General features: G+C 30.7%; 1 protein-coding gene across 3 annotated transcripts in view; it reads left to right on the forward strand.

The window, feature by feature from the left end:
- The window catches only part of LOC109608827 (uncharacterized), a 127,453-nt gene that overhangs the window by 95,602 nt on the left and 15,527 nt on the right, over positions 1–16,324 (forward strand). For all 3 annotated transcript variants that reach the window (XM_049965793.1, XM_020025377.2, XM_049965794.1), the window contains exons 5-7: positions 12,036–12,321; positions 12,653–12,945; positions 13,626–13,869. In XM_049965793.1, coding sequence (XP_049821750.1) covers positions 12,036–12,321; positions 12,653–12,945; positions 13,626–13,869 — 823 coding nt within the window. The remainder of the gene's footprint in view (positions 1–12,035; positions 12,322–12,652; positions 12,946–13,625; positions 13,870–16,324) is intronic.

Here is a 16,324-nt window from a genome sequence, read left to right on the forward strand (position 1 = left end):
TAACAAACCGTAACATTTCATGGGCATGCATAATATATGCAACAGTAAACATTAACCACGCTGTATCATAAGGTTCCAAGATCATTATTAATAATAAAACCTCACATAAAGTCGTATTTCATTTTTTGGATCATCAACGAGACGCAGACCAATAAATAAGTTTCCTCGTGCCTTTGCGTATCCTTCCCCGTTTGATTTATACGCACAAAAACAATAATGGATCAGCTTTGGGCGAAAATATAGGAGCTTTTTTATATCGGGCCACTTCGAACCCAAATGTGTATTATTGGCTTGAAGGTCTCGTGGAACAATGATTGGCTTTCGCCGCAATGGTTTGGCCCGATATTCAAAACAAGATCCGGAATCTGCCGGTGTTTACAACCTTAATGCAAACAAAGTGAATGTCTTATTTCGTTTTGTTGTGTTTGAGTCCGATATGAATGCTGGAATCTGCAAACGTTCAAATTGTATTGTGCTTTAGTCTGGATGAGCTTCTAATTCCTGTTCTATATAAAGGACTTTGTTTAAATAACCGGTTTAAGGTTTAACAACCCATTGTTCACAATGTTTTTTATTCAATTATATAAATAATATCGAGGGTATCTCACAAGTTATACCTTGGTTATTAATTATTTATAATCAAGTTACAAAATGTCAAATTTAAAATTTTAGTTTCTATTTTATTAAATAATATCTACTTAAAGAGACTTCTCGTTAAACCCATTTTACAATCTAGAATTCTCCTCCGGGATACACAAGGAACAACCTCAGATTTGACTCGTAAAACATTAGAATGAAAAACAGACACAGATCCTCTAGTTAGTACAGCCTTTCTACCCTATGTACACACGGTTACAGATAGCCACTAGCAAGATGAGTAATCTATTAAGATCAGTTAAGGACAAACGAGATTCTCCGTCTGCCTTTAGGGTCTATCGTATCCCTTGCACATGTGGCAAAGTACACACAGTCACCGTAAAGAGGTCATTTAAGTTGGTGAAATGTTATATAGCAATTCACTGCCACGACGGCCTTTATACCCAAAAATCATATTCAACATTATAAATTTGACCCTTTATATATTGATTCTTATTAAATAAGGTTAATATTTAAACTACGTTACATTGGTTACAGGATACCCTCTGTAATAAATATTATACAGTAAATTAATATTCCCTTTAAACTAAAAATAATTTGCATGAAATATTTTCACTATGGGCTTCTGAAATTAAGTCTGAAATTATAAACTTCAGATACAGTTAGTTCTACTAATAGATTTTTTTATTTTTAATTTCTTAGTTCAAATTCGTATAAATTGTTCTGGTTTTTCTTAAATAATATAGATAAATATTATAAAAAATGAAATAAAATATATTTAAGAATGTTTCTAATTCCAACCCTATGTAACAAACAAAAAATAAACTTGTGTCCGTAAAATGCACATTTTGAGAAGTTCCGAATGTTTATAGTTAAATGTCTGTTTTATTTTTATCCAATTTCGGCTGTGTAATTATTAAAACATTTACTTTTAGATCTCGTCTTCATCCAGTCTTGTTAATTATTCATCATCTTGGAGACAACGTCTTTAATTTTGAAATGAATTAAACCGCCTTTGTCGGAAAATAACACAAATAGAAACGGAATTGTGATTAACAAACGAGATATAAATTCAGCTGGCAATTATGTGTGTTCAATTTTTCAATATGCCGTAGAACATGGCTAGTGTTAATGGATTCCCTCGTTTGCCGATTCACAAATCGCATATTAACTACTCCGCTGAATAGCAAAGCGGCCGATCCATTACGAAATTAAATAATCCCAGAGACGTTTTCCACTGTTTTAATAAACCGTCCTCATTGTCACAAAAGCAATGTTTACCGTGCAGTTTATTTGTTTTAATTGGCACAGCTATTTTATTTCTCTGGAGGCGGGCCTTTAATTGCTGCATCGACAAACAACTGAAATATTTCAAATTAAATAGTGCGTACTTCATACTGCATCAAGTTGGCCCCCGTGTGCATTCGATGTTTTTTGTGTTGTGCTCGAGACAATATTAAACTTGAAATTTTGAAGTTCGAAATATATTGCTGCGAAACTGAATCCTTGATAATTCTGAGGCGCTCTAATAAGTTTCCCGGAGTGTACACAAGAACATGACACGGGCAACTTTTATTTACTCAAGTTTTCGAGTTAGACATTAGAGCTGGAAAACTTATGTTTGTTGAAATTTCTATTTAATATTATATTATGAATGCATGGCTGTTAATTTTGTAGTTGCTAACAGCAGGTTCCTTCAGTTAAATGGTTTCGTTTCAAGAACTCTATAATATCTTACAGAATGAATTTATCTAAATGCCCGACAGTTATTTACTTGTTTACAAAGATTACTCGAAATTTATTACCTTCCGTTTGTTTTCAAGGGGATGGAGGGTAAAAAATTGCTTCTCGTGAAATAAATTTAATTATAAAGCAGAGCAGGTTTACAAAACACTATGGTAATTTTCTAAGATGAAGAATTCCACCATGTATTCTAATAATTTATACGTTCTTCATAAAATATGTCTGAGGGAATGTTTACGACCATAATATTTTCAGTTTATGTTTAAACTTTCAGTATAACAAAACTATCTTTATTGACCGCCACATAAAATAACAGTCATAATATTTTGCATTACCCTTCCGAGTTGATTAAAATGACTCAGAAATTCTTGTATTATTCACCGTTGTAAATATTTACTGCTGGACTGTTGTGGAATTTAAATATTTCTCATTTTTTATACAAATTGTATATTAATATTTTTTAATTTTATCTCTTTCTGTTTGAAATGTTATTATATTATTTTATCTTAGTTTATCTAAATTATAAAATACTCCGCTCCAAGAAATTATTACATCGTAATAAAATTACACCAATAATTAAAATACTTTCTGAAAATGGTAAAAATAAACGTATACACACTTTATTTAAAAATAGATTTTTATTTATAATTTTTCTAAAAAAAATTAAAAATTTTTTCTAAAATAATTAAAAATTAACAAAATTTGTGTTTATAAAAAATAAAAATATGAACTTAACAAAGGTTATTTCCACCTCTAGTACGAATGACATCACATCACATCACATTTTCTGTTCTTTTTCAAAATCTAGACTCATATTTCATTTTGGTACAAATTTTTCCAAATTTCGAGTAGAGGACGCTCCCCATCCTCTAAGTTATTCAGACGGTTAGGATGGTCACTTAAACGTCTCTCAAGAATGTCACAGATGTGTTCTATTGGATGAAGATCTGGACTGTGAACTGGCCAAGCCATAGCATTAATCCCAACGTCAGCAAGAAAATTTCGGACATGGGCTGTATGTGGTCGCGCATTATCCTACATTAGTAAAAAATTTAGATCTATAAATGAGGCATATGAGCATGTTTTTCTAGAATGGTTCCCATAATTGAGCCCCTACCAAATAAGTTGGTATTTACAAAACTAGTTCCTATTCCACTTCTACCTGGTTCTGCGATGATCTAGGGTTAAGGTTGAGTATCTTCCCAAAATACCTTCTTGTATTCACAAACCGTTGATCAAAGCTAAAAGTCTCAAATAACGATCTTGAGCAGCAGTTGTAGCATAATTTCTATCCTGATCTGGTCTTTTAGCGAAGGGAAATGGATGGGATACACCAAAACTTCGGCTATTCTGCGGAAATTCCAACCTTATTTCACTAAAACAATCAATTAAGCACACTCATCACGAGTTAAATTTCTAAATTGCTGTTGCATATTGACAATTAGCGAAAATTAAAAATGATAAATGAGTTTTAAAAAGTACAGTACAAGAAGAGTTTGATCCATCTGAATCCTGAAAGAGACATCATGTGCAATAAAGACAGTAAGTCTCCCACCATAGGACAGACTTCTACTGTGTCTGTCATGCATAATGTCTCTCTCAGACGAGTCAAACGCTTTTCCTACTGTATACGAACGCGTTTCGAAGTTAATACAAAAAATTATACATGGTGTGTTCATTTCTTGGAGCAATGTAATTTCCAGCTGCTATTGTAAACAATTAGTCTTTCATTCATAAATTATGTTAAAATAACTTATTTATTCTCTACAGTATTTTATATAAATAAACCTTTAGTTAATAATTTAAAGTGTAAAAAATTATAATTTGCTTTGAATCGTCTTTATTCTTCGAACTACAACATCAAAATGGAAAAATTTTTCCGAGATGAGTTATCCTTGCCATTTCTTGTAAAACGACAATATCCAATATTCTCGGTATGAAAGCTTTTGGGAAATAATTATGATTAATTGTCTCCCAAGAAAATGGTGCAGTTTTCTATGTTGGAATTCAGTTCGACAGTGACTAATCCCGTTTAATTTCTAACGAAACCCCTTTATTGCTTCCACAGAACCGCTACCTGGAGGTATGCGTATGCTGAAATTACTTTAATTAAAGCGAGAGTGGAAAGTGGGTCAGTAAAAAATCGTTCCCCATTAAAAAGTTGCAGCGAACTTCTCAAACTGATTAAGTAGTTTCTGTATGTGCCTTGACAGTGTAACGATCCTGTTTGCCGTGTAATATATTAAATAAAGGAAAGCATTAAAACGCCACGGGGAATTATGAATCTACTTCGCCGGATTCTTTAAGCCGTGCCTCGAAAGTTTTTCGCTAAAAATTCTTTTTTAAATAATTGCCTGCTCCATCAATAATTTACCGTTGCCGTCGTTATTGCACGCCCTCAATTTATTTACTTTGTTTTTTAAAATTTTCTATCAGGCCGTCTGCATTGGAATTTTCTTGCGGAAATAACGATATCATTGTACATTAGTGCTAGGGTGATATTTTGAAAATTAATGAAATTGAACAAGGCCGGAGGATGGAGACCTTAATCTTAGTAGATTGAAAAACTTTTTCTTGTTTAAACGGGCCAAACAAGAGGATTAGTGGTATTTATTTAATTTGAGCGGCTAAGTGATATTAAGGTGATTGGAATATAAAGCACTCCATTGACCCGTTTTAATCCTACGAGGCGAAGAAAAAGAAAATTATAAATAGTCAGGAAAATAATTAATTTTGGATATATTATTTCAAAGCAGTAAATATTAGATTTAAAGTCAAATTTGTTTATTTTACATGTTTACTTCTTTATTGCCTGAATTAAAAATTTTAAGAGAAAAAAGACTTGAATAAGTGTAATTTATTTATAATACACAATGAGAAAAATTTTAAACAACATTATTACGTTTTGTACAAATACACAATAATTTGAATTGAATTACAATAAAGTAGAAAAAAGTTGTTCAAACAAAATTGTGCGAAATAAATTTGAGAAACTATTATATACATTTAATTATTGCATTAAACATTCAACATTTTATTATTGTAATTATTTTACAACTCTAAAATAGAATTTCCACATAAAATTATAAAATAAATATTTATAATTTTTTATAGAAATACACAATGAATATTTAGATTTAATAACTCTGTAAATTGTTCAAAATTAATTTTAAATAATAAATATAGTTACAAATATTTCATTTACTATAATTAATATATTTAAAATAAAATTATGATACCTGTATAATTTATAAATAATTATGTTTTTAAATGAAAAACAGGTTGCAAAAATTTATTAAACTATTTTTAAGTTAAAAAAATTCTGTTTTTAAAAATACATGGGTAAAATAAAATTTGGTAAAAATAATTCATAATAACAAAATAACTAAATTAGTCATTAAATTTTTGAGAATATTTACAGTATTCTAAAAATATCGTAATTTAGTAATATATTAATAATTATATTATTATTATTATTTATATTATTAATACAATGAATTCTGATAAACAATAAATTTTTAAATTTGAATAAAGTAATTCTAAAAAATGCATAAATTTCATAGAGATTAAAAAGTAAAAACAATATGCATTAAACAGTATTGAAAAATGAATGTTAAATCAATGAAACTGTTGAATATTTATGTGGTTATTGAAGTAGAGTATATTCTTTTAACAAGTTAATGCACCAAATATTTGACAAGTTTCATAAAGCTAATTTTAAAAATATTGAAACAATGCTTTGAAAATGCAAAATAAAAGTGATTGAAATGAAGCAATAAATACATTTCAAAATTTGTATTCAATCCGAATAATTTTGTTACCTAAAATTGAATTGCTAATTTCAGACTACTTATTGAGATTCAAATATTTTCAAATTTAAAAATATTGGATTGGTTGACTGTAACAACTTGTATTGATGTGACATCTTAAATTGCAATTTATTGCATCGTTCCAGTTTTACCGTAAAACAAAATTGCTTGCAAAACAATGTCGACTCGCCAAAAGACATTATTATAGTAATAAACTATCCAACTTTTTACAAAAATAGTGGCTCGCCAGCAGGAAGATCCATCACCATACATCGGTGATACAGATAAGAGCATCGCCGTATTTTTATCGGGACGCGGAACATTTCGCGAATTTCCATGAATAATTTAACATTTTACCACTGTTTTATCTGACTGTGAGTAATAGTTTCTCATCTCTTCTCTATCAGTCAGAAAACGGTCGGTGGCTGGAACTCGACCTGATCCTGATATACTGCACGTGTAATGTTAGGGATTTCAGCGCGTCCTATTGATATTGCAGTTATTTATTGATGCCATACGTTAAACGTTCATTGCAGGAGACCGAATGTACATCCTACATATTTCAATTCCACCTACGTTCGGAATTTTGTACGATCACCCGGAAATGTGTTCTCTGTTTGACTTTTTATAAGAATTGATGTCCTATTTGTTTTTATGCATACTGATTTATCTACAAGTGAAGCGCATTCAAAATAAAAATGTGACATAGTGACCGCGATTTTTATTTAAATTCCTGCTAACCCATGATGAGGCCAAATTGTGCAAATCGACGAGTACTAGATACCAATGTAACTCTGATATTCGAATAAAAGTTATTTACAACTAGAAAGATATTAATAATTATTAATATATGTATTTTTATACAGAAACACAATAAATATTATAAAATCAAATTATAACTGTATCTGTATTCTACCATATTTGTTAAATATCTATTAGGACTATTTGGAATCTTGTTAATATGATGTTGATATATAATTCGCACGGCTTCTCGTTTCTGTGTTAATTTTTGTCAGCCATTTTTAGTTTCCATTATCAAGACACATTACATTAACAGTCATAGTCACTGTAAGTCAATATATTATATAATAATAGTTCTATAAGTCACGTTGAAAAGTAAAGGATATTGAAAAGTATGTAAAAATCTATTTTTATTGACATTTTGTTAATCTACTCTTTAAATGTTTTTAATTAAAAGTAGAAAAAAATAAAAAATAAAATATTTACTAAAAATATGCATGACTTTAAAATTCAATTCTTGTTGTAGTATATTGACCTATGTCGGTGAATTATAGCACGAAGTTTTGGAGCAATGGATGGCGTTGATAGTTCGAAAGATACCCTTTTAACATATCTCATGCATGCTCGATAGGATTTAGATGAGGAGGTCTAGAGGGAAATTGGAAGGTTTGAACACCTGACGTTTACAGCCGTTCGCTATCATCAACTTTTCTCGTCCATAGCAGCCTGAAAATTTGGTAGTGTACTATTAACAATATCCCTGGCATATATTAAACTGGTCATTGACATAATGTACAATTTTGTACGTCCACTACAATAAATATTTCTCCATATCATAAAGGAACGAACCTCTTTGAAATGGGAAACATTTTTAAATTCGTCGATGATTCCAATCGTTGTTGCTTATGGTTTTGGGTTAAATGCAATGCTCAACGAAAATCTGCATTTGCCAACCATTATCGTACCGTACCGTTTTTTAGTTGACCAACAAGTTACGAGGATGCGTAGGTCGACTTCATTTGCTCTAGATTTTCTTGGTCTACCACGTACAGCTAGTTTCACAAAATCGAGTATGCAAGTGACAAATATCATTTTGTGCTACTCCTAAATTCCAACCTTCAATTGCTGTTTCCCTCACACTCGAACTTAATTTACATCTGGACATATGTATATCAATTATAAACTAAATACACATCGCATTAAAATCGTTTTTTTTTCCTTTTCTTTTTGTGTCTAATATATTGAACAAATGCAATTAAAATGAACCCATTTTGATTTATATAAGTTTAATATCTCTAACTTTTGAATTAATTTTGAATTAATATAAATTACATTTGTTATATTTTATTTGTGATTATTATTTTCCTCATATAATTTAACAGTTATATGCATTCTGAATTGGGTTACTACTTAATTACTAATGTATTTTCTACTTGTTGTTATATTATTATTATTGTTATTGTTATTTTTATTATTATTACAACTGGGTTCCTAATTATTTGAAACGAAGACGACCATGTGATAATTTATTTAGTCTTCTTAGAGGGGAAGTAAAATTTAACGGAATGACCGTTACAACAAAAGCGATATTTTAAAATGTAATATGAATATTATATGTTGTTTGACTTGAATAATCATCTATTATTGAAAAATATATATGCCTGCAGTTTTAATGTGTAATCGGATTTTCAATTTTCTTTGTATAACGATATAGGGAATACAATATTTCCTAGATATTTTATGGTATAATAGGGAATAAGCGAAGTCAAACAATATAAATCGCAAGCTTTTATTGTGAGCTTCCATCCTGTTAAGTTTGGAAATATTAAATATGGCGTGACTCGAGGTTAAACTTGACCCATTTCCTAGCACATAAAAATGAATTATTTAACGAGCTAAATTTAGTGTAGTAAATAATTTACCACTATAACCAGATATTTAAGAATGCTATAGTAATTTAATATTTACTTTTTGTTATATAGTTTTTTCAATTATATTTGTAAAACTAAATAAATATAATATAAATATTTCAACTACGTTATTTATTTAAAATTAATATAAATCATATTAGTTCAGAGGCTGAGATAAAATAAAAATTAAATTTTAATCATTTGCACGGATCCACGTTTCTCTGTTAATTTTTGTCAGCCATTTTTAGTTTTTATTATCAAGACCATTATATTGGCAGTCAGTCACTGTAAGTCAATTTCTATATATTCTGAAAAACTGTATTTTTAAAACTGTATATTTACTTCTTTATTTGTGATACAGTTTGTCTATATAAAAATAGACAAATTATGTAAATAAAATTAATCAATTTTATATAAATCATATTATAATAATATATATCATTTCCTGATATCAGAAGCCTTAATTTCACAAGAAAACTGGCTTTTTTAATTTTTTAACAAATTAATATAAATTATTTTCTGAATATACGAAAACAGAATATTTACATTTTAATATTTACATTAGCAAATCTTAAAACGTAACAAAAACATCCATTTGCCCAGAAAAATTCTACATTTTATACGAACAATTTTCCAAAAGCACAAATAAAACGGTGCATATTCATGAAAACTAAATTTGTTCTTCTTTGTAAATTAATGAAGTGCATTGTAGTTCTAGATTTGCGAATAAATTGCATGGAAATCCTACTACAGACGTTTCTAATTTACTTTTTATTAACCTACAATAATTTTTCCACGTTTTATCTCTACTATTTATGAAAGACATTTTAACATTAGCATGTTTATAATCCTGACCATTTTGTAAATATCCTTTAAAACCACGTTAACATTTTACGTTGAAATGGAATTTTGATGGAAAAAGTTTCTGGTTATCGATTAAAACCGCAACGAATATCTTGACGGGATATCAATTCCAATACGTGAAAATTGAACTATTAGGCGGTGCCATAAAATTTTATTTTTCTCCATCGTACGTTGTTTAGGTTGTGCGCGTAATTTGCACATGGGGCGTCTTTCGTTGTATATTTATGTTTTGTCAAAAACTTAACTCCAGATGTGTTATTATTTGCCAGTAGCATGTGAAATTGTTTTTATCCTGCCCGATTAAATCATGTTTAGGAACAATAAATAATGTGCGATAAGAAAATGCTTATGTAACCAATGCAGTTTTATTTTCCCATAACTTTAGATTAAATTACAGCAAACATAAAACACTGTTTATTAGTAATTAATAGTAACTTTGATTGCCTTGTTTGTTACATGGTAATGAATTTAATTATGCACACGTTTATTAAATGAAAAATGTGTTTGAACTACTGTTTTATGTTCTAACATAACCTTTTAACCGCTGTACCAAGATAATAAAATTTACTTTTATCGAACATGCAGACAATGTGTACCTTTAAAAAATAGAAAATTCATGCTTCCATATCAAGGATAATAAAACCAATACGTAGATGCCCCCAACTTTTAATCACCATTAAGAGACGATCTTAAAGTCCTATTTACGAGCCGATCGTAAAATATAACTTTTCGTGCAAAAAGTCGTCCGCATCAGAACACTAACGGCTTGCGAAACTTGCGAAAAAGTTATGTTGATACGTCACATAAAAACAAAATAACATCTATCGAGTTTCCCCAAGATTCTATAAGAAGTCATCCCGTGTCAAGTTGCCACTGATCCGCAGGGTCGGATCACAATTTTATCGAAACTCGCATTAATTGAAATGAAACTCTTTTGAATTGGATTCATTTTTTTTTATCGAAGTATACTCAGGTTGCAAAATTAATTACGATAAATTAGTAAACTTATAAACCATCATTATAAATATCAATCAACAAAATAATCACAATTTAAATTTGAAACGAAAAGTTTCTTTCTTTTATTTGATATAAAATAATAAACTATGTAATAAAAACATTACTTCTATATTCTATAAAAATAATTACTATTTCAAATTCGAGACTCAACCGACATGAATATGAATTTTGGTATAAATCTAAATCTCTCGAAGGAATTTATTTTATTTATTGAAGAATAACCAAATTAAAATAAAATAATTCACATATTGAAATATAATAATTATTAATAATATATAATATAATGAAAACATAATTGTAAAATTCTAATATAATTAACTAATCTCTGTTTATATTTGAAAGTTAAACTCAAGCGATTCATAGATTTTAAAATAAACCCAAAACAGAATTTAGTTTATATTACAAAATTGATTACCATAAAATATTAAATAATAAAACAGAAACATAATTGTGAAGATATACGAAGAAAATAAACATTTTATTTGGTTGATTTTTAGTGAGAATTTTAAATTCCAAGAAGGAAAATCAATGCAACTTGTCAGTTTTATAGATTCGTATCAGAAATTACGACAATTGTTCCGTGCACTTTATATTCCTAATGAAAATGCAAAACGATCTGAAATCTGAATCAGCAGTATGTTTACGTTAGGGAAAATTTCGCGGACGTCCTGTTAGTCCTTATTATAAAATATAGGAAAAGTTAGATCCTGATATAACCGAGGGAATACCGGTCGTGTGTCGGCACGTAGTTCGAAGAGTGGTTACTCTCCAAGAAGCCACAAACTACCTGCATCCCATGGAGAATTCGGAATTACGCTAAATTCTATCGCGAACCAACCGACTCACACATCACTGAACTTTGGCCGTTGTAAAATTGATTTCCCGAAAACACACCGACAACTTTCCAACGTTTTTAGTGAAAGATTAAAACTAACTTCGCTTACTTCCGAATTCCTTTGCAGTTGTTAAGTGTCGTGTCCTTAAGCCGTCGTTAAAGGAAACTAGCTTACTTCCAGAGGTGTTGGAAACGAGGAAAAATTGTATTGAATTTCTATTACCCACTATCGAATCAACTCTCAACATTTGCAATTTGTAACAGAGCTTGAAGAAACTGTTTTCTCACTTAAGGAAACCTAGAATATTGATACAACTTGAAAAATGGTTTGGAAGAAGAGGACAAAATTAATGTCACTATCAAATTTAAATTTGAAAATATTAAAAGTCGTAATCTACAGAAATAATCTAAACTAAAGACAAATATTCTAACTCATCAAGATTAATATTCTAGTTATTATTGATAAATGTTTAGGTACTGTGAAAGACTAATTATTAATTTTTTAAATATTTTTTCTAGGCGTACAACACCGCCGCAGTCCCAGCATGTGCCGCCACAACAGCAGCAACAGCAACCACAACAACAGCCGATCGAGCAGCAACATCCGCAACAACAACAACAACCACATGTCGCCACAACCATACAACCTCAACAAGCGGCAGCGAGAGCCGCCACTCCCGTCGCCACCGCCAATGGTGCCGGGACTGTGGTACCTTCCGAAGGGTCACAGCAGGAGCAACAGTCTCCCGCACCTCGACAGGAGCAGGAAATGAAGCCGATCAGCGCACCTCAAGCCACAAAACAGGTAAAACAAAAAAATTAATTTTTCTTGTTCTGTGATGGTCACAACCCATCATAATTAAATGTTAATACGGACGACCATAAGTTAACTCTGAAAACTACCACTTTGAAACCCTATTAGCATAACGACTGCGGCAACCCACACAATGGTCATTAGAAATATTACTTAACCATTACTTCTGTATAATTATTGGCGCGTTCATTAGTGCGCCCACATTGCACTTCCGGTCGCAGATTTATTAGAAGTAATTTTTCATCCAATTACCGGATCAATATTTATAATAGAGGCAAATTACGCCACACGCGTCACGTTAATCAAATCCCTTCATTTACAGCAAACACATACGCAAACCAGTCCGCCCCAACAAAGGGGTGTGACATACCAGAGGGCCGTTTCATTGCCCGCCGCCTCCGTTATCGAAAGGCCGAGGCCCCAAAGACAAGTCGGATACTCGCAAAGCGAACGGATACCCAACAGACAAAGGCCGCTGAACAGATCCGCCAGCAAGAAGGAGGTGATCAAAAAGTACATCAAGAAGGAAACGGCCAATTTCTTCGGAGTGGATGAAGAGAATGAAGAAGAGAACCGGGAACGGTGGCTCGAGAGGAGGAAGAGAATGGCCTGCAGGTAATTTATTTTGTTCATCACAGATGCTGATTCCATGGTATCATCCATTGAACCATATTTGCGTTGTAATAAAACTAATCATTCCTTAACAATGCAAAGAATCTCATAAGATAAGAGCCTGACAACCGCCCCCGGACCTGTTCAAATATATGCTTGTCTATATACAGTAATAGAACCCTCTTATTTGTAAAGACCCCCGATCTTAAATAACAAGTAATCAGAATAGAAGGTTTGCACAAGCAGATTCTGTCTCCCCCATTAATCGCATCTTATTATTGAAATATGTACTCCCAGGCACAATTGGACAATAACCCATATCTCCCGCCTAGATATCCCGCAAATTAATCCTTGATCCTTCGGGCCGTTAGTTAACGTTATTAATTAACTTCCATGAGCATGGGCCTAAACAAGGAAGAGTGCTCGAGGACGACACGAAATAAGGTCCGGACCACAATATGGGATACATCAAAAAGATGATAACGATGCGATTATGAGTATTTATAGGAATTACTAGAGTCAACCTACATTTTGACAATATTTCTTTTCATCCACAATATTACCCTTATTTTCTTAATAACCAGAGATAAACGAACACATAAATCTTATGATATTAATGTGAAGATACGTCGTTTTTTTTTTGCATTAAATAAGTAACTGCCAACAAATGTTTCTTTTCTTAGAACCATGGGTCCTTTAAAAGAGGAATACATGTCCACAATGGGTCGAAACCACAGGCGGGCGTATTCAGAGAACATAGGATTGAGTGCAACGTCCGGACAACTGGTGGCCGAAAGACCGGACGTTTTGCCCGGTCCCAGTGGCGACATTCCGGATGGCCAGGATAGATTGGGGAACGGCGTGACCGTCAGAAGAAAGGATTCGGTTGCCAGGATGACTTTGGATGGACTCTCTTATGTTGTTACGGTAAGTTTTTGTGTGTTGAGTTTTTTTGGGGGTAATAGATTGCGTTCGGAATGTGTGTTTGGAGTTCGACATACAGGGTTTTACACAAAATAAAATTATGGAACATAAAAATACAAATAAAGATGTCAATATTAAACAGTAATTTGCTATGACAAATTCAGAAAGTTAACGGGAAAACGTGAAAAAAAGCGAAGCCGTCGGAAGTTAGAGACTGCAAACATAAAAAACGAAATTTATAGTCGGGAAACACGCCACAATCACATAATGTCACCGTTGAACTAGTTTTGAGGACAAAGTTGAGCGAAACCTAAAAAATTGCGGAATTAACCAAAATAAATAAAACTAGTCGTTTAATGGGGAAAGTACAATAAAATAAAACTTAGTTTCGTATAAATTATTTACATGTAAGGAAACCACAACATATCGTCCTTATTTTTTGTTAATAAATTATATTTTAATGTGGCTTTTATGCAATAATAAAATCTGGACTAGTTTTATAAATCCTATTATGAAGGAAAATTCGTGAAAATTAATTTAGGTAAAGAAACTTTTAAGACATTGTACAAGAACATTGTTATAATATAATTATTATAAACAGAGACTGCATTATATTCTCGGATGCTTATAAAATAAAAAATATTTTGTGAAAATTTGACAAGATTACAAACTTTCGGTTCGCTGCATAAACAGAGATTCAGTCGATTTATTAAAAAGTTGCTAAAGTTTTAATGATGAAAACACTGCACGCCTAAAGGATACATTCACTCGCTCGTGTACTTAGAAGTTTTCGGAGATGTTTTTAAATTGCAGGGACATCTATCAAAAATATTCATCGACACCAGACTAAAAATGAGTCTTGAACCTCTTAATAGGTCCCGAAGTCTTTTGCAATCCTTTTTTTAACTAGTTTATATAACTAGTCTTGTATTGACCCATCCCGAATTGTGTGTCGGATGGCAAGCAATTTGAATTGGAATTTTGTGAAACAAATAAATAGTAAATTAATATGAAACATTGATTTTCATGGTAATATTTGTATTAATAAATATTAAATATTTAGATAAATATCTCTAATATATGAAATTTTAGCCGTTTTTTATAATTGTTAAATTTTTAGAGGTGGTTTCGTATTGTTTTTGTTTTATCTAGATACAATACATGTTATTTTAATCGAATTTACTTCAACAATAATTATTGTAAAATATAAATGTACATGTAGAAGTCACAATTAAAACATTTTTAACGAGCAAAGTTCGCATCTTTAAAAAGCGCAGCGATAATGAACAAAAATAAATTTAAAACAATGCTATTAAAAAAAGGACAAAAATATTTGCCAATAAGCGAAATAACGAACATTGGAAACGACGACAAAAAGTTCCCAATAAATATTTATCCTGTTATTCAGAATATGCAGATCCAATTTGCTTTTTTATCTGATGACACATCTATTCGAAGATATGACAAATTAAATCCACATTAATTCGCTATAAAACGGAGTTCTCGTAAAAGTGTATGCTGCTGTCCCTTTTTTCAAATTTGTTTGAGCGCGCTTTTATTTTTTGCAATAACCCCCGCAGTTTAATTTTACTACCTCGAGTTAAAACAGACATTATTATAATATTAGTATGATTTGCGACGTGGACTGAAATTTTATTAAGTCGTTTTTCTTTTTGGAATGTAAATTATCTTAACAGTGAAAGGTTGAGATTTCAATTTTAAAAATAATTTATGCATGTTTCTAAAAAAAGGAAATGATTATACCGGAAAAAACTTTTGTTAATGAGGTATAAAATTTGCATAATTATACTTATTAATTATTAATAAAATGTATTATAGAAAATTGTTTTTACATATTTTTCAGGTAATTTTGGTGTACTTATTCATTTTTTTTATTCGTTTTATCAATCTACTCAATCTAATGGCTGTAGAAGAATCAAATTTCATGCAATTCTTATCAGTTTCACTCACTTTTTTCATTTTAATAATAGTCTTAACAATAAATTTCAATAACTTTATATTTTTAAATTTATTCAGATACATGCATATTAAGCTTTGATAGACGAAAATAGGATAATAAATGAAAATGTTATGACGTCATTAAAAAAGTGCCTACCACGAAAATCATATTCGTCTTTTCTATATATCATTTTACTGAAAGCAGCGTACAATATTAAGGTGAAGTCCAATTGACAGGAATAATATGTGGCTCATTAAATTATGAATCCAACAATTTTTAATTTATTTCGATAGAATCTGAGTTGAACCTGTGCAATTTCTGATTAGTTTCAGTCACTATCTTCATTTGAATAAAGTTTTCAATAATATATTCGAATATCTTAATATTTTCAAATTTAATTTATTCAGTTATGTGTATTTTAAACTTTACAGGACCAAAATATGAATGAAAATGTTTCGATGTAAATAAAAATATACTTAATACAAAAATCACATTCAT

The sequence above is a fragment of the Aethina tumida genome, chromosome 1 (genome assembly GCF_024364675.1).
Source record: "Aethina tumida isolate Nest 87 chromosome 1, icAetTumi1.1, whole genome shotgun sequence".
Classification (NCBI taxonomy): Eukaryota; Metazoa; Arthropoda; class Insecta; order Coleoptera; family Nitidulidae; genus Aethina; species Aethina tumida.